The 24,771-nt window shown below is 38.0% G+C and overlaps 2 protein-coding genes across 4 annotated transcripts; one reads left to right on the top strand and one right to left on the bottom strand.

The window, feature by feature from the left end:
* The first annotated feature begins 935 nt into the window (after nucleotides 1-935).
* LOC149933414 (uncharacterized) lies at nucleotides 936-20,037 on the top strand. Of its 3 annotated transcripts, none has more exons than XM_090156182.1 (3): nucleotides 942-1,051; nucleotides 11,184-11,241; nucleotides 18,868-20,037. In XM_090156182.1, the coding sequence occupies exons 2-3, from the start codon at nucleotides 11,198-11,200 to the stop codon at nucleotides 19,991-19,993; spliced, it is 1,170 nt and encodes a 389-aa protein (XP_090012308.1). In that variant the 5' UTR covers nucleotides 942-1,051; nucleotides 11,184-11,197; the 3' UTR covers nucleotides 19,994-20,037. The 3 variants fall into 3 exon arrangements, with proteins under 3 accessions (XP_090012310.1, XP_090012308.1, XP_090012309.1); XM_090156183.1 differs by lacking the exon at nucleotides 942-1,051 and adding an exon at nucleotides 11,035-11,051; XM_090156184.1 differs by lacking the exon at nucleotides 11,184-11,241 and having other exon boundaries at nucleotides 936-1,051.
* On the bottom strand, nucleotides 5,479-6,036 carry LOC149933415 (uncharacterized). Its single transcript, XM_090157293.1, has one exon. The coding sequence runs from the start codon at nucleotides 6,034-6,036 to the stop codon at nucleotides 5,479-5,481; it is 558 nt and encodes a 185-aa protein (XP_090013419.1).
* Nucleotides 20,038-24,771: the final 4,734 nt, after the last annotated feature.

The following is a 24,771-nucleotide window of genomic DNA, read 5'->3' as shown; positions in this document are numbered from 1 at the left end:
TACTTCGTAATTTATTTTAAACGTTTTCTCGACGGATTAATATGTTTAATGCAGTTCATCAATTGGGTTCGTTTGTTTTATTTATAAAGAGCCCTAACTTTTCCGTCTACGGTCATTTATTGATATACGAGCTGTCGTTTAGTCAAGGGGCTTTGTGAATGGTAAGTTTTTCGCTTCTTGTTAATTCATTTTTTATTGGTGTGGATATTTGGACATCTACTATTAATAATGCAGTTATTGATTTCCTGGGTGTGCGAGTCATTATATAATATTGGAAATTGGACGGTATGTAACAATGTCAACAGGAAGTCTACGAGTCGTCCACTACCAGATGTCGAATATAGCTATTCTACGGTATCTTTTTCAAGGGCGAGTGTTGAAATAAAATGAGCGTTAAAGATGCGGCAAGTATTTCGTAAGCGAGAAAAATACAAATACCCTATGTAGATATTTCTTTCATTAAAATTTGCTTCGTATTATATTTAACTGATAAACTTGCTCTGTAAATAGGGTTAAATTCAATTGCGCATTGTTTTTGTACGTCTAATTCGCTGTTGTAACTACTTAATTTATATTATTCTGAATAAATTAAACTCGGTTGTTTCGTCTCAATTATTTTAATTAAAATTAAAATTTTATACCGGGCGGGATTGAACCGGGATTACGGTTTTAGTAAATAACTCTGAATTGCGGAGATGTCTTTAAGGGAGGTCTCGAGAAATTAATACCCCTAGGGACAATTCTTCCGAGGAGAGGTATATTTTGGCTTGCCAACTTGTTTTCCTTTACGTCGTCTTCCTGTCACTTTTTAATTTCCGCGTATTTTATTTTTAATAACACTTATAGCGCCGTCGACATGTGGGGGGGAAAATTTCTGGTTTTCTTAGAACTGCTGAGAGTTTCATTCTCTGGTGAAACGAATTCGTTGCAGTATTAAATTATAACCTTCGAAAACTGGTTTATTTAATTTTAGTCGAAGACCAAAAGTTCTAGAAGTTATAATAGTTATTTTCACCTTTGAATTTAATAATCCAGAATAATTTTTCCGAAAGTAAGGATAATTTATATTTTTTGATTTAGTTTTAATTTTCGATAACCCAGCTTTTTTTTGAAATCATATTAATTTAACGTAGAAGGTTATATAATCAAATCCGGGCCTTGGATTCGTTAGGAATACTAACTTCTAAGGAAAAGGGCTGGTTGGCAGTGAATGAGTTTAAATCAAAACATATTTTATTGACACTATACATCAAATATAAAATACAATTACCCAGAAGTTTATAAAAACTACTAAAAATAATATTAATGGAACTTCAGTGTCGATAGCAAATATTTTTATAATGTCAAAAATTCGCCAGATTTGAATAATTTTATGACTTCTTTATTTTAAATGCTGTTATTTATAAAGAAATAGCGTAATTTTAGGTTTTAGTCAGTTCACATGTTGAAAAAATCGTGCGTTTTGTGATAAAAGCATGAAAATTTGTGTACATACATTTTTTTATATGCTCAAATGATTTAAGATGGGAGGCCATCCGTATCTATTACGTAACAGCCGTAAAAAGCGATTAGAACGCGCCGTAAAGTGGAATCGTCCTACTCTAACGACCCCCCGAAAAAGCGCCTGTCCACGTGACTCGTTCGTATGAGAAGGAGATGGTATGTTTAAGGGGGCATCCGTAAAAGCAATATCTTACATTTTCTCCACTTGGTCGGATTTTAGTATAAAACACGTAAAGTTAAACCATGGAAGAAGAAAGTTTTCTTCTTCCATGGTTAAACGTAAATTTAAAATACTATTTTTCAAATAGGAAATAAAACCAAATTGCAAATTACATATTCTTAAATTATCGAACCTTTATACATTATTTATCGAGGTTAGAAATTTTTCAAATATAACAGTTATTACTTAATTTACGTTAATTTGTATATGTTACATGTTAATCTAAAAAAATATCTTTAGGGTGGCTTGATTTGCTCTAACCAGGCTTTTTTTATCAAAAACTATTTGAGATATAATTTTGAAATTTTCAGAGTATGCTTTGAATTGTAAATTGCAGAAAACTCGAATACGTTTTCACGGTTTTTTTGGTATTTATTTTTTGACCGCTAGGTGCTAGAGAAAAATTTTCAACAATAAAGTTGTAGAGCATACTTTAATCACGTTTGTTCAATTACAAACGAACAATTTTTCACTTGTTGGCCATCCGGGTCTCCTGATGGTGGGCGGCATCCACTCTTTAACTTAGGATTGCAATTTATATATCAAACGATAGGAAATCACGTAGCCTCAACAGCTTTTGTATTAGTTTGCCTACCTGTGTCTTCTAAGGGTGTATAGGTTTGTCCACTCGAATACACTGATGTGGAACTAATATTACGGCCTGGGCCGACTTGTTATAATATAGATACCGAGGAGCTGGTCGTCCCGTGACCTACCACAAAAGAGCTCGCTAATAGATAAATAATCTTGAACGCACTTACTTTAAAATTATACAATAAAAAGTTTATTTACTTTGATCACACATTGTCCACCACATTACGTTACTTTTGGTCGGCCCACATTGTCAGACCGCACGATTCAAACATTATAACATTTCTGCTCTTCAGGGTAACCACTGGCCTGCACAAGAAATTTATAAAAACCGCCCAATTTGGCACCCAAATAAATTTGTGTAAAACAAGCCCAATTACCTTCCAAAAATGAAGAAAAAATACCACTCTTTTTCAAGCACTTTTATTGATATTAACGATTTAATCATCATAAATGACAGCGTTGAAGGAATTCAACAAGTCAGCGGGAGTTACGAACCGAGAGGATTTTAATTTTAATCGTATCAATACAAATTAAAATATGCTTCGAAGCATAACTGGGCGCATTTTATTTCTTAAATTAGTTTTAGATAATCAAACATGGCGAAAACTTCGCTCCATGTGAGCATTAGATAATGCTAAGCATAAAAGCTTAATTGCTCCGTTAGCGATATCTTTCAACAAAAAATCTCCCGATGTATCTTGGAAAGCGAGTGGCTCTAAAAATTCTAAATACAGCCTAATGGAGGAGTCTTGGTACATTTCATGGAGCATCCTGGCATCCATGCAGTTTTCTTTATCAACAACAAGGGAAAAATTGAGATTAAGGGCATCATATTGACTTAGAATTTTACTTACGCAATCGGACATGACTAACCATCGAGTTCCATTTTCATCGCCTTTCTTTCGCGCGATGAAAGCTATGAATACGAATAAGTAAATATTCATGTATGAATAAGAATAAGTAACTTTTAATGTAAGCTATCTCGTATTTCTAATTTTAATGGAAATAATTCGATTACGTTGAAAATATATAATTACCTTTTAAATCAGGGTGTTCTCCCACTTCTTTTTATATTTCTTTTTGTACTTAGTTCACTTTCCGATGTGATCGTGGGCATCCAAGCGCTGAAAAAACTGGACTTCAATTGTCTAACTGTAATATATCTTTATTAAATTAAAAACATCGTGATCAAACTGCTACACACCCAATAATAATGCTACACGGCGTATATATACAAATTAAAATCGATATAAAAAACTAAACGCGGGTTAAAAACATAATAAAAATTATTAGTGCGTCCAAGGTGCGATAACATAAAAATAAATAAACCACCCGCCAAGGCCAACGTCCGAAAATCCCGCCCACCTTGAAGAACGTTCAACTCTCCAAGGGTAACGGACAAAGCTTCACGATTGGTCTTTGGCATGTCTTCTCCGCCGTCTTCACCTTTACTACCCGAACGCATCCCTCCTCGCCAGCATGAAATTGTTTGGCGATGAGCTGGACACGGATTTGACCAGCTGTTGGAATGATTTTAGGTAGATAGTGGCTGGGAATGCCTTTTCCGAGGCGTCGTAAAATCAATGGACTGACGACTCATGGACGTTTGGCTGTGATACGTGGCGTGGCACGGAAAGCTTCTCGATCAGTGACAGGTTCTCCCTGAAGGACGTCGATTCGGCCATAAGACGAGACGGTAACAGCTCGGCCCAATCGAGTTTGAATTTAAAGTATCCCTGGTGGAGGCTGGGATTGGTTTGAAGGCGCCTCTCCATCGCTAAGAATCTCCGGATGGCAGCCTTCTTTGAATCTCCGAGCTCATTTGGATCGCTTCTAAACGGGAAGCGAACCATGAATCGTCCGGTATCCAGCCGGGAATATCTTTCTTTGCATCTTCCTCGGGATGATCTCCTCAAGTTCCCAAAACTTTGATAATTGCTCGTCGAGGGTGCAGGTGGAGATTTGAGCCACTGCTGACCAGGACAAGGTTTTCAGAGGACCGGTGCCCAACGGGCCCGTGATTTGCAGATGATCGGTGCCAAGGGGCCTCCGATCACCCCGCCGAAGATGGTCTAAACCGCTGTTGGCAAACTTCCGTCACCGCGAAGCTTCTCGACCTCGACGACGTTGAAGTAGATGTCTGCTCCCAGCAATATATCGAATGGTCCTGGTGTGAAGAGAGTGACATCAGTAAGTCTAAGCCCCTTCGTGTGAGGCCAACGACTAGGGTCGAAAGCAAGGCTCGGCAAATCTTCCGTGATCTTATTGAGGATCAGAGAGTCCACTGTCATTAATCTCTTGTCACCTGTCTTGAGATCCAATCGGACACGGGAAGTGCCATTCCAGTAGAACCGATCCCACCAATTAATCCGTGGTACCGATTGCGTTTCAGCTGCAGCCATCGTACCCCATGTTCGGTTATGAAAGTTGCAATAGACATCGGAATGGCCGAAAATGTCCATTTTACATCTTTGATCTCGATGAGGGCAGTCGGAAGAATTACTTGGCCCACTTTGGTGAAGGGTTCATCTCCAGAACGGTGAGTTTGGACACTCCCGTTTTCACCGGTCGGACGTTCTTCTTCTCGGTGAAGTAAGGTATTGTGCTTCTCGCCGCAACTTCGACAGAAACCTCGCTTGCAGTCTTTAAGTCGATGATCAGATCGAAGGCAGTTGACGCAAAGATAATGTTTCTTCACTAGGGCCCATCATTCTTTGATTGACGACCTGGTCAGTGTGGCACACAGAAATACCGGATGCTCTTCGGAACAGAAAACGCATCTCGTCCGAACGAGTCCATAATGCGAGGACATCTTCTGCGATGAGTCTTTCGACCTGGACGAGGCCAATGACCCCTCTGAAGCCACCAATGCTTTGGCTCGTTGCTCTAGGGAAGCTGCGAGTTCCTCGAATTTCGGGCGTGTAGATCCCGTTAGCGAGAGCTCCCATGGACGTCGGGATTCTAAGTCGAGTTTCTCCTTGACGATGTGAACCAGGACTGAGTCCCATTGCTGGACAGAACCTTGAGAGACCTGACGCACTCCGTTGTGGTATCTTCCAGCTGGCGTAGGGCTGTTGCGGATCCCTCCTTAACCGGTGGTTGATTAAAGAGTTTCTTGATTAAAGCATCTACGATCTCTCTATTGTTGTGGAAACGGTTCTTCAGGATGTCCCAGTGTAGTTGGAATCCGTTAGTTGCATTGATTGCATGAGCCGGGCTGCATTACCGGAAATTGCGTTCTTCAGGTAATGAAACTTTTTAGACCCGGAAAGTTGCGTGTTATTGTGCACCGTTGCTAGGAATAGATCGTGGAACGGCAACCAGTCTGTGAACTTTCCTCCAAATCTTGGTAGAACGATCGGTGGAAGGCGGATGTCAGATGCTGATCGTGCCGGTTGTAGAAGTGACGCCGATACGGCGGACAAGCTGCTCTTGGCACTTTGAAGAAGAATGACCAAGGACTCCAGCCTATTGATGAGAGCGTCGTACTCTTCTAGATGGTTATCGAAATCATCGGCTTTGCATTTCGACAGTAGCGATTCGTATATGCTGTTGAGGTCTACTGCTTGCCTTTGAGCTTTCTCGAGGTATAGAGTGATGGCTCCGTCGGACAATGGCAGAAGCCTTTGCGGGTTCGATGGGTCGAGTACGTTGTACTCGATGCGGGTGATTTGTCCCTTGATGACTCTTCGTTTGGATAATAGCGCATCCATGGCCATAGCTAGAAGCCTTTGTGCTAGTGGCGATCTGACGATGATATCGATGATGGACGTCAGGAAACTCAGTTGTCTGGTCAGACCTGAAGCTTCTCACGAAAGAAAGCTGGAGACATCTGCGCTGAGTTTTAAGGTCAGGAGATGAAATAAAATTGTTAAAAACATTATAAAAAGTATTAGTGCGATAACTTAAAAATAGATAAACCGCCCGCGAAGGCCAATGTCCGAACACCATGACTTAATATAAATAAATAAATTAGATTATGGCCATATTTTATTCCTTTTTTAAATCACGCTGTATTTTTTCATCATATTTCTGGGTGCTACTGTCAACTCCGATCTCTAGTTTAACCATAAGATGAGACGCGAATATTTCCAGACACTAAATTATTTGAATAGAAGTCTTTCACAAGACATAAATTGATATTTCCACTAAAAATATTTTTTAGGAAGCCATTTTTTCCTTTTGTAAATGCAAATTTTTCCGATATCTAAATAGTAAGCATCTCTTGTTTTAAGCTGATAATTTATATTTCCACTAATAGCTGTAATAAAAGAACAAATTTGGTCCTTTATTACTTAAATTTCTGGGTCTTCGTTACCTGGTAGTTTAGTAAGGAACAGGCTTACAGCTTCATAATCAACTTTAAACATATTTCGCAAATTTTCATATAGATCTTCAATACTTTGGTTAACTGCATTGCTTACAGGACCTAAATTATTTACCAGTGTTAAGAAGATGCAATCTTATAATTTTATTTAATTATTCATAATTATAACCTCTCAGTATATAAGCCTTTCAGTAAATTTTCTCACAGAGATGAGCTTTTTGGTTCAAAATTCAAATAATCGGACGTTAGTCACGTCACGCCGGTAACCCCACTGTCAGTGGCGGCGCCAGGAATTTTAGCGAGGGTAGGCAAACCAAATAAATGGGCCCCCGACCCGAGACCCCCCTTTTCTCAACGAAATGCTTCAATAAAATAAAGTAGCGATGTACATGACGAACAAAAAAGTTCTAACAACAGTAAAACGAGTCCAAATATAACCGAACTGGTTTAATTTACTAGAAGATACCTCAAAAATTTCTAAATACATTATCGACAATTGTTTCATGGTTATTTATAAATAATTTTATCTCTTGGGACAATTTTCAGACCCTTTCTAGATCAATTTGGGGCCCCTTATAGGGTGATTTTGGGGGCTCTCAAAATTTTAAGGTAGGCAGTGGCCTACCTGGCCTACCCCCTAGCGCCGCCACTGCCCACTGTACCTGCGCGGAGAGCATGCACGCCAAAAAGAGCAACAAAATTTTGCTCACCTTTTCTATAATCTTAACGAAGGGACTCGGTTTAATCCCTTCTAGAATGCTGCGAATTGTGTTAAAGTTCAACTTAAATCCACGTACTAAATTTCGAAATACAAGAAATACTAAATATTTCCGTTATTTGCCTTTTTTAAAAAATATTTACTCCTCAGACCACAGGGTTTGAGCAGCTTTGCCCCTCCCAACTTCTGAAACGTTCGTACGCCACTGAAGGGACAAATGTTATAAATTTCGTTTAGAGGGAGATAATAGAGATGCAAAAGTTAACACTAACAACCTGCAGATTTTTTTTAATGTTTAACCTATACGCAACAAGATTCCCATTTTCCGGAAACACATTTGTGTTAATTCGAACTGTTTTTAAAAGCGACGTATAAAATGTTGTTGAACATTCAGAAACAAATATATTGGAATTCATAGATTTTTTCGAATTTTTTAAAATGCACAGGTCTATGTTTAAAAAAACACAGATTTGTAATTTTGGGTGGATTTGTACATTTTTCTCTTTCCTTTTGTGGGTTTATGTTTTTTCTTGGAATTTTGTGGAATTGTGTTTTTTTTAAAGAATTAACAGTTCTATTTTAAAATAATTCACAGATTTGGATTTTGTATATATGAATTTGTTTGTGGATATTGTCAAAAGGACCCCTCACACTTAACATTGATTTTGGTTCCCGGTGAAATTTTTTAAAATTTGATTATCATATAGATAAGGTGATCCCGAACAATGTTTCAATGGAGTGAATTTTTCTAAGTCGTACAGTTCACCCGCCAGACCATCGCGAAAGTCATCAAAACTGAAAAATAGCAAAACCATTTCTCCTTAACGAAATTGCCGTGCGTGTTTTAAAAAATATATATATATATTTACCGATAATAATATTGAAATTACCATTTCAACAAGATTTAAACCTTATTACCAACACAATTTCTCAAAATAATTATTGAAATAAACTAAATGGTATTAGTTTATAAACCGGTTTTAAATAAAAAAAATTTAAAGATGTAATAATCGGTAAATATTTTTCTAGGGAGAGAGAGCGGTGATTCCCGGTGAATTTTAAATACTTCTATCTTGTACAACCTAGAGTAATATTTTATAGAAATTATATGACAATTAAAATGAAATTACTTACATGAGTTGTTATATCGTAGACTTTTTTAGTCACCGACGTCTCTCCAAGGGGTTGGTCACTTAACCCTCGCGTCTCTCGTATGCATTGCCCTTGAGCTACTGAGCTGTCTTCGTTAACTGTTTCGCTAACTTTAAATATACGATTGCCTACCAAAAGAGCTTGACTTTTTCTATACGTAGATTCTCTAAATTATTTTCTAAGTCCATTTAACGCCAAAAATCCCACGTATTTCGTTATTTGTTTCGTATTACAATTAGCGTTCGCCATCATTTATGGATAGTACTCGGGTTTTTCCGTTTCAAAATACGCGGTAGATTAAACCGAGGCTTAAGACTGGGCAAGAGTCACCGCCTTAAAATTTTCGACTACTTTAAAGCATGGGCCAAATAATGATGTGCACGAACCAATGGATGAAAAGTTATGAAACTGGCTTTTAAATAAACCTTGAAACTTATTTAAAGTTAAAAAATTCGCGAAAAGTATTAATATTGTTTAGAATTACAACCTACTTTCTAAAATCTAATTTTGCTTTCTAATACGCGCGTTGGCAACGCAAACTTTACCTAGACGAGCAGCTGTTAAAAATATTATTTTTGAATGTTATAAAGCGATAATCGATTTTTCAAGAAGATTTTATATTACATTTAAGTTCATATAAACTAGAAAAATTGTCAGTGGAATATTTCTTATATCATTTGGTAGGTTAATTAACGTTTAATTATCGCCAACTTTACATTAATTTCAATGAGGCGTGGAAAAACCTTTTCACCAAGTTACGCGCGAGCTCGCCACGAGAGGCGCTGCGTGTCATTTTCGTTCGAAACCGACAAAGCCTATTATCGAAAGCGTGAGGAACCTTCATATTTTCTACTACGTAGCCCTGTGTAGTCAAATAATACTGCGTAGGATTTTTTCCTGAGTGTTAAATCTAGGAGCAACAAACACAAGGAGAACGCAGCTAGCCTTTAAACACGCTAACGCAATACGCAGTGTTGTGTACAAATTTCATTGGACGAACACTTTCGCTGAAAGTTTTACGATCAGGGGCCCTATTCTGTAAGCAGTTCTCGATCGAGATCTCTCTCGATCTCGAATCGTTCTCACGAGATGTCGAAAAACGCTATTCTATCAAATATTTGTCGAAAAATGCTACTCGAATTCGATGGACTTCTCGAAGTCGATCTAGTCGTGTCCGAAGCTTACGAGATCGCTTTCGACAGAGGTTTCAACCAATCATCGAGCTGGTAGTTCTTTTTAACTCCCTCCCCCCACCCTTCTCCCGTGTTGCCAAAAAGCTACCACTAGTCCACTACCCAAACCGTCTTTCTTACTTTCTTAGGGAAAAAAGCAATGGCGCTTGCTATCGCTCGGCTTGAATTGTTCATGATGAGACAAAAATTCCACTATTGCCTCTTGCTGGGAAACTGAAAAACGACTTTGTCTCTCCGACATTGAAAAAATTACTTCAGCGATTAATTTATTTCTTTATAGAAGATAATTCTAAGCTAATAAAAGAAATTTCACTAAAAAAACACAACCAATTCTTTACACCAAAACTTTTTACCAAACAATAAATCCTTTGGACTTTAAATATATACTGCAGTATTACAATGAAAATAAATATCCTTTCTCTAAACTATAAAACATGTGCGTTTGTAATCAGCTGTTTTTGTGATGGTGTATTCTTATTGGTCGGAAAATAGAGAGCCTATGCGCGATTCTAACCGGAAATGTGTAGAACCCACGTGGTCTACTCGCTTGTCGAGAGTCGAGATGTATCACTTCGAAGTCGATTTCGATGAAGTATAGAATAGCGTTTATCGAGAAATGACTTCTCGATCGAAGTGATCGCCTTCGAGATCGACTTCGAGTCGACATCGAGAGTGAGATCGAGATAAATTAGATAATAGCCTCCCAGGGGGGGGGGGGGGGGAAGACAATTTACGAATTTTTCCCTTCCGAGGGCAGCATGCGCTAAAGCGTCTAACAAATGAAAAATGTACACAAGAAAATGCACGACTTTTGACGGGTTGCGTTCTCCTTGTGTGGGGTGCAGTGTTTGTTGCTCCCGGGTTAATCAACCTTCTTTTAATCCCAGATGTAAAGAAATGTATTACAGACAATTAGCCAATGATACGCTTCGCATTTTCTGACGTCACGGGTGCCGAAAATAATTTTAGAAGCCTGGAAATTCGCCGATAATCTCGGTTTCCACCATTTTGACTTCTTTTATAATAATTTTAAGACAGCTTAACAAATTTTGGTGAAATTTTCTGTTCTTGCTCTAAAATGTTTGCTCTTTCTAATGAATCATTAATTATCCATAGCTAAAATTTCGTACAACCAACACTTTAGGGAGCTTTTGTGGTTTTAATTTTTGGTGCATTTTCTGGATTTCTTAAAAATCCAGGGACTTTTAAAAAATACCAAATTGTTGTCGGACTTTTTGTGGATTTTGTATTTTTCGTTCTGTGTCCGACCTCTAGTTGAGAGAAATAAACTAATAGTTTGTCTTCAGTAACTATGTTGCAGTGTTACGACTAAGCAGAAGCTGAGTAAAGTTGCTTGGCTGTCTTTTACTAATAGTCGCATTTTGATAGCTATAATTGTTTCTATTGGACATCGCAGTTCTAAATAGTAACGGCCATATCCACTCTTTTGATTTCAATTATTTCTGTTCATTTTAGGTTAATTCGTGAATATGTTATCTTCTCTGAATTTCGTGACAATTATTTTCATCATCAGGTAATTACTATTTTTAATTAATTTCCAAATATTTTTTCATTATGTTCAACTAAAATTTACGTAATAAATATCAGTTTGACACTTCTTACTCTCCCAATGCTATTTTGTTTTAATGATAGTTGATTTCGGCAATGCCCATGTAAATCATTTCGTTGAAAAGTAGTGAGAATCCGCGATCTGTTACTAGTCTTAGGAAGTGTCAGGTAACGCAGTCCGAGTTGTAGCAACCAACAGCCCATTTGAAAAGTTTTGTAACGCTTTCAATAATAAAAATAAGGTTTACTTTGTCTAAATAATGAAAAAAAATACTATAGGAACAACACACTGACTAAATACAGAGTGTTTTAGTTTGATCACCCCAGGCATTTTGTTCACCTATGTATTACCTAGAAATGTGAAATTTTCAGGATTTCCACTATCGGGTAAGGTTGTTGTTATTTATAATTTCAGCAAAATCGTGACATTTTTTACGTTTTTGGAATTTTTATTTTTAACGTTTGGTGGTAGACGAAAACTGTCAATGAACAAGTTGTACAGCACACTCGAAAACCTTAAATGAGATTGGTTTGGTCAGAATAGGTCAATTTGTCCCTGAGATATTAGGTCATGAGAAATAACAAGTTGGTAGATGGTAGTAGGTCATAGAAACCTATCAAAATTGTAATGTTTGTATGACTGCTAAAAATGAATGATTTTTAAACTAATTTTTTATTGGTAATTAATTTTTAGATTAAAAACACTTCCCGAAAGTGTTACAAAATTTAAAAAAAGGAAGTTGTAATTATTGTACAAAAATGTGTAATTTATGCAAACCGAATTTCCTAAGGTTTTTCTTTGCAGTGGCACTTTGTTTAAATTTAGGTTTACTTTTTAGGATTTAAAGTGCGGAGTCACCGATATTAAAATTATTATCTCAACGTACTTCAGTTATTAAGAATGCCTCGTTATAGCCTTGAACAGCGTTCCAAGATGGTACAGTTATGGTGAATGGTGATGGTCATCAAAACGCACGTCTAGTAAGTCAGTTGTTTCAAATGTTATATCCTGACAGTCGACCAGATCACCACACTATTATCCGTGCTGTTCGTGACTTTGATTATGATGGCAACGTGAATCCCAGATTCCTCGGACAGGGACGTCATAATATTAATATGGAAGACACAGTCATCACATACTTTGTCACCTACCCTCGACAAAGAATGTCGTACTCCGATTGTCAACGTATTATGTTTAGAGTGTTCTTGACCACCATTACTTTCATTCATACCGTGCCACGCTCCACCAAGCACTTCACGATGGTGATAGGTGGCTTAGATTGGACTTTTGCAACTGGTTCATTACCATGGCCGATGCAAATGAAGATCGCCTCCGTTTGCTCCTCGTGTCCGATGAGTGCTCATTCTCGAGAGATGGCCCGTTTAACATACAGAACAACCAGATGTGGAGCGATGAAAATAAACAAACAAACAATAATCAGCTAGGCTATTACCCAAGGCACCACCTTAGGCCCAAGTCATCTAGCGACTTATTATGCCTTTAAACAGGTGGCCGCACTGGGGATTTCCTCTCCACAATCAGGTCCAATTTCGCTTTAAGGTCTGGGCTGGTCTACTAGGAGATCGCCTTATTGGACCATTTTTACAATTTCTAACCACCGAGTTCCCTGGGCGTTGCATTGGAAGGAACGGCCCAGTACGATGGACACCTAGGTCCCCAGATTTGACACTGGCGGACTTTTTCCTGCGGGGATTCGTGAAGGAGGAAGAGAATTACTGCAGCGTTTCGATTCGTAACTCCAGCTATGCTCCGTGGTTCATTTCAAAATATGCTGTATCGCTCACGAACGTCTATAGCAGCAGATGATGGAATTATCGAACCTCATTTAGTATATGACTGGTTTATTTGTAAATTTCGTAACGCGGGAATGGCTTTTTTCTCTCAAAATTAATTACCAATAAGAAAATTAGTTTTAAAAAACGTTCATTTTTAGACGTAGGTTTCTTTTTAAATTGGTTGTGAAAAGGCTGAGGCCACGTACTACCAACTACCTACTCCGACCAAACCAATTTCATTTAAGGTTTTCGAGTATGCTCCACAACGTGTACATTAACAGTTAGTCTTAAAGAAAAATTCCAAAAACGCGATAAATGTCACGATGAGAGATACAAATAACAACCACCTCTCCCGATAGTGTACATAATGAAAATTTCACATTTCTAGGTAATATAGTTTTCGACAAAATGCCTGGGGCGATCAAATTAAAACACCTTATATCAACATATCATTCGTTTCCGAAGGTAATGATTTGGCCAACGTAGAACAGTGGAGAAAGATTATATCCCTCTACGATAGACTATCATTTCTTCAATATGACACTTATCTTTATTATAGCTAACCAAGAATGTATTCGGGTCAACGTAGAATATGTTCGCCTCAAGATTTGCGGTAAATAAACCTCGCCTTCCTCGCGTGATCTTTTCGCCCTCAGCTTCGATAGTCGTCAGAGCATCATGGGAACCAAGGCTATAGCACTTATTAACCTTGTAGAAGGACTAAATTTTAAAATACTTTTTGAGTGGGATAGTCTGACCTATTTTGTTCGTGAAAGTTCTCTAGCCACGTGTAGCGCAAAAACGGTGAAGGTTTAATGGCTGAAATTTCGTATGGACTTTCTATATGACATTGTCAAAGGCCATTTTTAATAATAAGAATTTTAATTTTAATTAAAGCGAAGAAAACGAATTTTTAATGGCGATGGTGCTATGACATCCAAAAATATTTTCATTATTGAACAGGCCTCTTATAATTCGTTGCCCTTGCTTCATTGCAAAAATAAAATGGCCGACTTTGATGCACAAGCTTGGTTTCCAGCTAAGCCTTGGTTAAACGTTTGATTTTTATAATCGCAATGGAGAACGTATATCCGGTGATCGCAGCCGAGAGGTTACGAGCACTGTTTGGTAATAAATCATACTACGTGGTTGGCAGTTTAAACCCCGTACCGTTAAGGAAGGTTACTATATTTTCATTTTTCTTAAATTAAAATAAATTGTAAAACATAAATTTTATTGTTATAAAATCTTAATTAAAATATAAAATATTAAATGTTGATGTGGTTTCATTTTTATTAACTTAAATTTTAATAAATAACGTCTCTTGTTAGGAACGTCCCTTGTTCGTAACGTCCCAAGTTATGAACGTCTTGAGTTAAGAACGTCTTTGTAAGGAACGTCAATTGCTTAAAGCGTCCCTTGTAAGGAACGGCCCTTGTAAGGAACGTCCCTTTAATGCAACGTCACATGTAACGATCGTCCCTTGTTAGTAACGTCACCTGTAACGATCGTCCCTTGTTAAGAACTCCCTTGTTAGGACCGTCCCTTGTAAGAAACGTCCCTTGTAAGAAACGTCCCTTGTAAGAAACGTCCCTTGTAAGAAACGTCCCTTGTAAGAAACGTCCCTTGTAAGAAACGTCCCTTGTAAGAAACGTCCCTTGTAAGAAACGTCCCTTGTAAGAAACGTCCCTTGTAAGAAACGTCCCTTGTAAGAAACGTCCCTTGTTAGGACCGTCCCTTGTTAGGACCGTCCCTTTTAAGAAACGTCCCTTGTTAGGACCGTCCCTTGTAAGAACTTCTCTTGAATAGAACGTCTCTTGTTAGGAACGTCACGAAAGGTCCTATGTTAGGAACGCCTCTGTTTTTATGATCTTCAATAGTAAGGAACGTCCCTTAAATGGAACACCACTTGTTACGCTCATCCCTTGTTACGAAAGTTACTATGTTAGGAATGTCCCTTGTAACGATCGTCTATTGTAAGGAACGTCACTTGTAACGATCGTCTATTGTAAGGAACGTCACTTGTAACGATCGTCCCTTGTAAGGAACGGTTCTTGAATGGAACGTCACGTGTAACGATCGTCCCTTGAATGGAATGTCCCTTGTATGGAATGTATCTTCTTAGGAACGTCTCTTGTTATGAAAGTTCCTTTGTTAGGAACGTCCCTTGTAATGAACGTCTCTTGTTAGCAACGTCCCTCGTTAGAAACGTCCCTTGTTAAGATCGTCCGTTGTAAGGAACGTCAATTGTATGGAACGAGCTTTGTATGAAACGTCCCTTGTTATGAAAGTTCCTTTGTTAGGAACATCCCTTTTTTAGGAACACCCCTTTTTAAGGAACGTTCCTTATTCGCAACATCCCATGTATAGAACGTGTCTGTTTAGGAACATACCTTGTTATTAAAGTTCCTTTGTTAGTAGCGTTTCTTGTATAGAGCGTCTCTTGTTAAGAACATCCCTTGTATCAGAATTAGATTAGGAGAAGTTACTACAGAGCCTGAGATTCTGGAAGCGCAAATGCCTTACAAAAGCGTGGGGGGGGGGATTTAAATTTCCCGTTGAAAATTCCACCCCCTCAAAAGGAGAGAAGATTCTCGAGGGACGCTGGGTAACGATACCGCCATCTAACGTGAGCTATTCACATAACTTTCGATGGCAAACTTGTAACTCCTCTCGAACTGCCGTTTGGTGATATTTATTTTCGTAATATGCTAAAACATTTTCTACCGAAAGCTTTGGTATCTTTTCTAGCGATTTCGAATAACCGGTAATTGGAAAAATTAAGCGATTTTCAATAGATCCAGGTACTTGCTCATTTAAAACGTTCCCTAAGCCTTTGCTAGGAGTAATAGTAGAACACAAACTCACGCTCACCGCCATTTTGAATATTACCGGATTTTCGTTGTTGCCAGACAAATGTTTTGAAACGGAAGTGGCTCAAAACTTTAAAATGGCGTGCTAAAAATTTTGGCCCCATTCTCTCATTCGTGTATTAAGTGTTGTTAGACATGGAATGGTGGGACTGGGATGACTCATATTTACCTAAGTTACTAATATATTTAAAAAAGGATGTAAGTTTATTTGTTCAGTCAAGAACCGCGTTATTTAAAACATATGGTTCAATATTCTATACATTTTTTATTTATCTTTAATGCTAAAATTCCTAAATACAAATTTACTTACTTCATAATTTAATTCTACATGATAATTAAAATTGATCATCTTTGAAATATCACAAACTAATGTCCCAACTACCACTGATTCTGTAAGGGTGGACTAACTCTTCGTTTTGATGTCAACATTGGTAAATTTGTTAGCTTTTGAATCTTTTTTCTTTTTAATTTCCGACCGATTTAAAACTTGGCGAAGGCTTAGTATTCTTTGCCATTTTTTGGTTATTATTTGACAATTTTTTATCAAAATTACGTGCTAGAGACTTGAGTGAATGCATCCTAGGATGGTGGAAATTCATATTCCTAGATGCCTCTGTCTCACTTTCTAAGCTGTTAATATCCATAATATATCGCAAAGACGTTTCAGCGGTTATATCAGCTGCCATTTTCCCGTGTTTCTACAAATTTCCACCAGGTACCGATCTCGGTCTTACTCCCGTGATAGGGGGGCCAAAATTGTCATCCCGCCGAGTATTCCCCTCTCTCTCTCTCTCTCTCTCTGGTAAGTCAAATGCGCCCACAGTGGGCTCTATGGCTCTATGATAACTTCCTCTAGGCTCTAATCTAATTCTGCTTGTATAGAACGTCCCTTGTATTATTGTGTTATAAAGCTGGATTAACTACAAAAGTAACTGTTTAATTAGGTCTTTTAATAATCATGACTGGTAGCTCTTCTTGGGAACTAGAAGTGCCGGGGGAGAGCCGGGGCTCCTCTTCGCTTGGCTCCGACTCTCTTTTACGAGGTGGCTGGCGCCATCTACCATTACATACAGGCCCGTAGCCACGGGGGGGCATTCGGGGGCAATGCCCCCTCAAAAATAAATGTTGCCCCCTCAAATGAAAATTTTATTTGCCCCCCACCGGCCCCCTCAATCTAATCCATTCCCCCTTAAAGAATATTATCTGCCCCTTCATCTTTATTAGTTTTTTAAACTTCTATTCGTTGAAATTTTCCTTTTGGACCACTTGTCTTTGTTTAAGGTTTAGATCGTTATTTCAAGGATTCTATATTTTAGAAGGATAGGAAGTGACTAGGTTTCCCTGTATAAACGGCCTGGCGGGAAGAGCGTGGAGTTTTACAAAAGAGTGACGTCACTTTTACCGCTTTTTCTCACCCCCAAGGCCAAATCGTTCACCGGCAAAATGGGCTTTGGCGCCTTCACGAATAGAGATATTTGACCTTGGCTGGGAAATTTTGGGAAGGAGTTACTGCGCAGTCGCGCGTTTTCTTCCCGGCGCGAAAGCGCCATCACTTCCTATCCTTCTAAAATATAGAATCCTTGGTTATTTATAGGTAACTAAGTTGTAGAATGGTCTGTTTCAGAAAGGAAGGTTTTTTTGTTGATCACCAAAAATATTTCACGGCGCCACTAATTTTCGAAATTAGGTAACGAAAAAATGTGCCCCTTAACGAAATTTTTCTGGCTACGGGCCTGATTACATAACATATAGAACGTCTCTTGTATAGAACGTCTCTTGTTATGAACGTCCCTTGTTCAGAACGTCACTTGTAAGGAAAGTCCCTTGCATAGAAAATCCCTTATAAGGAACGTCTCTTGTAAGGAACGTCCCTTGTAAGGAACGCCCATTGTATGTAACGTCCTTTGTGTGAATGGAGATTTACGATTTAATTTTAACGTCTTCACTTCTTGTTTTTAAACTGATACTACACAGTGAAATATATAACACTGCAGCTATGAAAAAGGGCCATATATAACATAAAAAGTTCAGCTGCGCTGAGAAAAAAAGACGGTATATAGTTAACCTCGTATCGATTCACTACGACCAAGAAGGGACAGGTATTAGATTGGTTGGTTAGTTAGGTTTTAGGAGAAACAAAACTCTTTTAATGTAATGTTAATTTTGTTACACATTAATTTGTTTCCAAAGATTATTAAAATTCAATGAACTTCCCAACACCAACGTACAAAAAATGTCTTATTAGCATTACAGATTTCGTTAACCAACCAATCTAATACCTGTCCCTTCTTGGCCGTAGTGAATCGATACGAGATTAGATATATATATCCTCTTTTTTTCTCAGCGCAGCTGATATTTTTTGTTATATATTTGTTTATATTTAGGGAGAATGCTTATGTTGAGGCGTTTTTGGCGTTGCTTCTAAACATGCTTAAGAAGTAAACTTCTTACCCAAAAAAATAAAATAAAAATCAAATCAAGGGCACACCGATGACGTTTTCCCCTCCCTCCACTCATGATTAGGGAAAATTCAATAATGATGCTTGAAGTCATTCTCCTTTGAAATAGATAAAAATTTTCAAGATTCATAACAATATGATAAAATTATCTTAAATAAACATTCATCTTCATAAACTATTTAATTTATTCGCATGAAACGCGTACCTTCGCAGGCTCCCACGGATTTTTCAAAACACGTTTCAGAAGCAAAAAATTAAGTGGGCGAAATCCGTTATGAAAACTTGTTTCTTAAACTATTTCATCTGCTAAATATATTTTATACATAGTAAATATCCCTACCTCGTCTAATTTTCACATTTTATACGCATTACTCGATAGGAGGAGTAATGTAAGTTGTAAATTTCCAGCCGGGGTGCGTTAAGAGCTATATTATATACTTCAGATTATATTATTTTTTCCAGCGTTAAATTTTCCATGGCCATCAGCAACACGGATTTGATAGAAGCGGCTAAAGCTGGGGATAATGGCAAGGTCGTTTCTTTGTTAATGGAAGGTCTTGACGTTAACGCGGAGGACCGTCGTGGAAACACTCCCTTGCTTTGGGCATCGCAATATGGTCATTTTGATGTTTGCCAAACCCTCATCGAAAACGGGGCAGAGGTCAACCATTTATCTAAAAATGGCGACTCCGCGCTCAACGTAGCGTCATCTCGCGATCACCGCGAGGTAGTCCGTCTTCTACTGGAAGAAGGTCAGGCCGACCCCAAATGGAAAATCCGAGGTCGTGATGGCCCGTTGCATCCCGCGTCGAAACACGGACACGCTGATGTAGTCGCCCTCTTACTGGAACACGGGGCTAACCCTAACGACCTTGGATTCAGAAAGAGAACGCCGTTGCATATCGCGTGCGAATACGGTCGCAAAGCGGTGGTTCGTCTTTTACTTCGTTACGGGGCGAACGCCGACGCTCTTAACGATGATCAAGAAACGCCGTTGGATGTGGCCAAATCAAAGGGCTATCACGAAATCGTCAGCCTTATCCAATCTGAAAGAAAAGTTCCCTCCGAAATAAGTATCCGAAACGAGAGTCGTCCTGACACCACGAACAAAGTAACGAAAGTACAACCGTCGTCAAATATCTCCTGCTTAATAATTGCGGCAACGCAGAACGCGACCGATCAAGCGCCGGTTACCGTTTCTCCTCCCGAAAGCGATTCAACGGCCGCTTCGTTGGAGAATCAACCACTCGATGAAACGAGCCGAATGTATGATTTGAAATCCGCCATGTCTCAACTGATGGAGCTGAGTGAGGAGATTCATACTACTACCGGAAACCTGAGTCTACTAACAAATAATTTGAGTTCCCAGAGACGACTAATTTCGAGATTGAGTCGCGCGATCGAACTAGCCAGCGAGCGACAGGCCGAGCCGAACGCCGAGAAATTGGAAGATCTGACGCGTAAGCTCGATCTGGCCAAACAACGAGAAGCGGAACTGCTTAATCAAACCAAGTTACTCGAAACCAAAATCTTAAGTTTTAAAAGGAACAGGCAGCGAGTTTACGATGTAATAGGACGACTTATGTAGCGCGTTATTTTTCTATCGATAGTTGATACACGTATTTAGATCAATTTTTTAGTTAAATGAGAAGGAAAACCGAAGCTTTTACGTTAAAAGGTTTCGCGAGAAAAACACGCGTTTTCACGTTCGAACCTTATTTCTTCCTGACACAATTTGGCGCCTCTAATCATGGGCGAATACATTCTAGAAGTTTCTCAAGTTCTTTCATTAAGTTCGCTTGAAGATTGTTCAATAATTGAAATAAAGCTCTTTTTTGTTCAATTTACAAATGTTCATTTCAGAACACTCCCGCGTAATGCGATTGAGGGGCGCGTTTATAGCATTAGATGCCCTAGAGGTCAGTTTGGGGCCCGTATTGCACCCTCTCAAATCATTACGCAAAATCGTGGAGTGGCCAAAATAGGACGCTCCCCTTATGGTGCTTTTTCAAAATCAGGGAGGAAAACGACTTTTGAAAAGCTTTCAATGAGGTTAAAAATTTATAAAATTTCACTTTTAAGACCTAAAAGTGAAAAAAATACGGAAAATCCCTATTTTAATTTGAAAGTGAAACAATTATGCGCGTAAAGATGAAGTACAAAAAGTACGTTGTCGTATTCTCCAAAGGTACAGTCGTGGATCCGAACACTTTTATTTGATTATATTTTCGCTCCTATCGGTGCCACATGAAAGTGCAATACCTCTCTGTAAAGGTCTGGTTACATTCTATTCTATTCCGGACCAAAATATTCGTGGGTTAGAAATAGTGTTGTAAGTCGGAATATTTTCCGAAAGAAATTAAAAAAGTTTGCATTCCATGATTAGTCTAATATATTGTTCGCAAATTTAAATAAAATGGAATTTTCGCCTCCTTTTTTCGAATCTGAAAGTAAAACCAAACCTCTAGACTAGTTTAAACTAGTTAACAATGTAACACTATTAATGTTTTGTAGTATGTTTACTGATATTAGACATTTTATATCGAGAAAAAGTTAAAAACATTAAAAACCCTTAAAAGGTAATTTATGTTTCAAATTTTTATTTTTCCGATTATTTTCCAAAAAATTTCCCGCATTTTATTTTCCGGAAAATGAACAACACTAGTTAGAAATATTTTAATGACCCCAGAAAATTGGCTCCAATAAATTTTTATCCGAAAAGTAATCCGAAAGAATTGTCGAAATCAATGTAGCCGTTCGAAAGCTATGGTCCTACTTTGAGATTCAATTAAAATTAGTAGGCACTATAGAAAAGTTATACGGCTTATCCGGTGATGCTTTTTTAGATAACTGGGGAAATATGAGACTCTTTGACCTATTTTAATTAACCGTGTTATTGGAACTGTGAAAGAAATTAAGATCTAGCCCTAAGTGTTAGCAATAAATTATTTCACTCTTTATTACGATAACAATGTTTACAGTGGCGTAGCTAGCATAGGTGGCACCCGGGGCGGATATCATGGCGTGCTAGTGAAAACGTGTAAAAAAGGTTTTTCAAATTTCTCTAGCTTGTGTATGTTTTTATTTTTTCCCCGGTCGGGTGTCACCCCCAAAACGGCGCCAAACAGGTCCCACCCGGTGTCTTACAATTAAGGGAGTGATGGTTTCTGCGCGCGTGTATCTTTGTGCCCGGTAATGTGAAAAAATTCCAATGAGTCGTGGCCCCACTGAATGAGATTTTTCTCTAGGAGAGAAAATGCCGAAAAAGACGGGTACGCGTATGGAAAATGCCTCTTATTTACATTTACTTTATTTCAGTTCTAAATACACCAAAGGCTGTGTTTTCATTTTTTATTCGTTTTTATTCGTTACTTGTAAAAATAAATATTGCAGAAGTAGCCATAAATAATTGCTTTATAAAATTTTGAGATTAATTAAAACGTGTTTTAATTATTCTCAGAATATCAGTCCACTGGTGGTTCATTTTCGTTCAAATAATTAGCAACCTTGTTTGCCAAGTTCACTACTAACAATGTAAGACATATTTTCTAAGACCAAAATTTTGATAATAAAAAATGTTATCCTTGAATTTATTGGTTCTATTTATTTTTCTTCCCCTGTTTCAATAACACAGTTGAATAATTAGGTCAAAGAGTTCTATATTTTACTCGGTAATCTAAAAAGCATCACCAGATAAGTCGCACGAGTATAAATATTTCTACAGTGCCAACTAAAACCGCAGATTGAATCTCAAAGTTGTGAAAAAATCGGATAAAAATATCGTGGTGCCATATTTGAGGGGTTATTATTTTGATAAATATTTTTAACCTACAATTATAATTGAAACGGAGTAGAATAAAATGTAAGCAGACCTTTACAAAAAGGTATTGCACCTTAATGAAGCCACGATAGGAGCGAAAATACAGGGTGTTTTAATTTGATCACCCCAGGCATTTTGATCAAAAACTAATTACTTAGAAATGTGAAATTTTCAGGATGTACACTATCGGTGAAGGTCGTTATTATTTGTAAATTTCAGCAAAATCGTGACATTGTTCATGGTTTTTGGAATTTTAATTTTTTTTAAAACTGTCACCAAACAATTTGTAAAGCATACTCGAAAACCTTAAATGAAATTGATTTGGTCGGAATAGGTCAATTTGTCGCTGAGATATAAGGTCATGAAAAATAACAAGTGGCAAGTTGGTAGTAGGTGGCCTGTGCTTTTTCACAACTAATTTAAAAAGAAACCTATCAAAATGGTAATGTTTGTATGACGGAAAAAAATTAACGTCTTTTATTGGTAATTCACTTTGAGAGAAAAAACAATTTTCGAAAGTGTTACAAAATTAAAAAATGTACCAGTCTTATAGTTCAATACTACCATCTACTGCTACACACGTTCGTCCGCGATACAGCATATTTTGAAATGAACCACGGAGCATAGCTGGAGTTACGAGTCGAAACGCTGCAGTAATTCTCTGGCGCAATCTTCTTCGCTAGTGACTGGTGTCTTATAAACTTCCTTCTTCACGAATCCCCACCGGAAAAAGTCCGCCAGTGTCAAATCTGGGGACCTAGGTGGCCATCGCAATGGACCATTCCTTCCAATGCAACCTCTTTGCTGGTGAGGAGGCGCACCGTCAATGCTGGAACCAAAGGTGTGGAATTTCGATTAAAGGTACATGTTCCAAAGCTTCTGCAACTTAATTCTGTAGGAAGGCCTAGTAGCTCTCCTCATTAATCTGATTCGGTAAATAAAATGGTCGAATAACGCGATCTCCTATAAGACCAGCCCAGAAGCGAATTGTATCTGATTGTGGTGAGGAAATCCCCAGTGCGGATTTTCATTTCTCCACACGTGGTTGTCACACGGGCCGTCTCTCGAGAATAAGCACTCATCGGACACGAAGAGCAAACGGAGGCGATCTTCATTTGCATCGTCCATGGTAATGAACCAGTTGCAAAAGTCCAATCTAAGTCACCTATTACCATTGTGAGGTTATTGGTGGAGAGGGTAAAATAAGAAGTAAGATAAGTATGCAAGTGTGAAAATTTTCATGTCAGGTTCTTCGATTGGGGATACTCCAATTCACGCTAAAAATGACTAGAGTTAAATAAGTTCAAAATAGAATTTGATTCAAATGGTAGAACTTTAGTACTTGAAATTTACTTCTAGTAGTGGTAGTGTTAATAAAATTAAAATTGAAGAAATTAGAGATTGGGTGTAAAATAGCTTACGCAACTAAAAAATATCATTCTGGGGCCACGTACTACCAACTTGTTATTTTTCAGGACCTAATATCTCAGTGACAAATCGACCTATTCCGACCAAACCAATTTCATTAAAGGTTTTCGAGTGTGATCTACAACTTGTTCATTGACAGTTTTCGTCTGCCCCCTATCGTTATAAAAATAAAAATTTCATAACCGTGAAAAATTTCACGAGTTTGCTGAAATCTACAAATAATAACGACCTTCCTCTATAGTTACATCCTGAAATGTTCACATTTCTAGGTAATATAGATTTTGAGCAAAATGCCTGTGGTGATCAAATGAAAACACCATGTATAATCAGACAATCGGGTTTGGAAACCTTCTTCCACGACTGTACATTTAGAAAATATCTAGCGGAAACCACGGACTGTAAATTTTAGAGGACCGGTATTCCCGAGGTATTTTACGCCCCGTTCACCGATCAGGCTGACGGGAGTCGCTCAAGGTCATAAAAAAAAACTAAAGCGCGTGTCATACACCTTTTTGGTTTTAATTACGCGCATGCGCTTACGGCCCAATGTTTCTTAGAAGCAGACGACGCCATCTCTCCGTATGTTAACCATGGATAACGAATGTTCAGTGAAACTTATAATAAAACGTTGAAAGTGTTATAACAAATTTAGGAATTAAATTTGAATGAAAAAAAGTTATTATATTACTGAATTTAAGAAAAAAAGAGCGAACACGAGAAAATATTACATGTAAGTGGTAACAGGTACGGTTTGCCGGACTTAGATCATGATGAAAATCTAGGCCTTGACGAAAACGTGGATGTTGCTCGGCCTTCTATTTCTACAGAAGTTGGAAAGCAGTAGCACATTAAACTATTTAGTATTTTGTTAAAATTTGAGGAAGCTCTACAATTTTTGTGTGGTGAATTGATAGTGATATCGATTAATTTATTCCTGCTTTAATTCGTGACTAATTTTTCATTCTAAATAAATAAATTAATGGGCAGTTTCTTTACATCAAATCAAGATGTTACCCATCTATGAGATCCGTCAGTTACCTTGTGGTTATGGTACTTGACCCAGAGGCGTACTGTGGGTAAATGGTGCCCGGTTCTAGACAAAACAAATTATAATTAGC

This window comes from Leiobunum rupestre, chromosome 8 (genome assembly GCF_980474605.1).
Source record: "Leiobunum rupestre chromosome 8, qqLeiRupe1.1.hap1, whole genome shotgun sequence".
NCBI classification, from domain to species: domain Eukaryota; kingdom Metazoa; phylum Arthropoda; class Arachnida; order Opiliones; family Sclerosomatidae; genus Leiobunum; species Leiobunum rupestre.
This window is presented reverse-complemented; position numbering and strand designations above follow the sequence as displayed.

Bases quoted from the DNA above. Each gene is read 5' to 3' on its own strand.
- LOC149933415 (XM_090157293.1), bottom strand. From the start codon at position 6,036: ATGGCCATGGATGCGCTATTATCCAAACGAAGAGTCATCAAGGGACAA.
- LOC149933414 (XM_090156182.1), top strand. From the start codon at position 11,198: ATGTTATCTTCTCTGAATTTCGTGACAATTATTTTCATCATCAG. The intron at 11,242-18,867 runs GTAATTACTATT...TATTTTTTCCAG, and splicing joins ACAATTATTTTCATCATCAG to CGTTAAATTTTCCATGGCCA.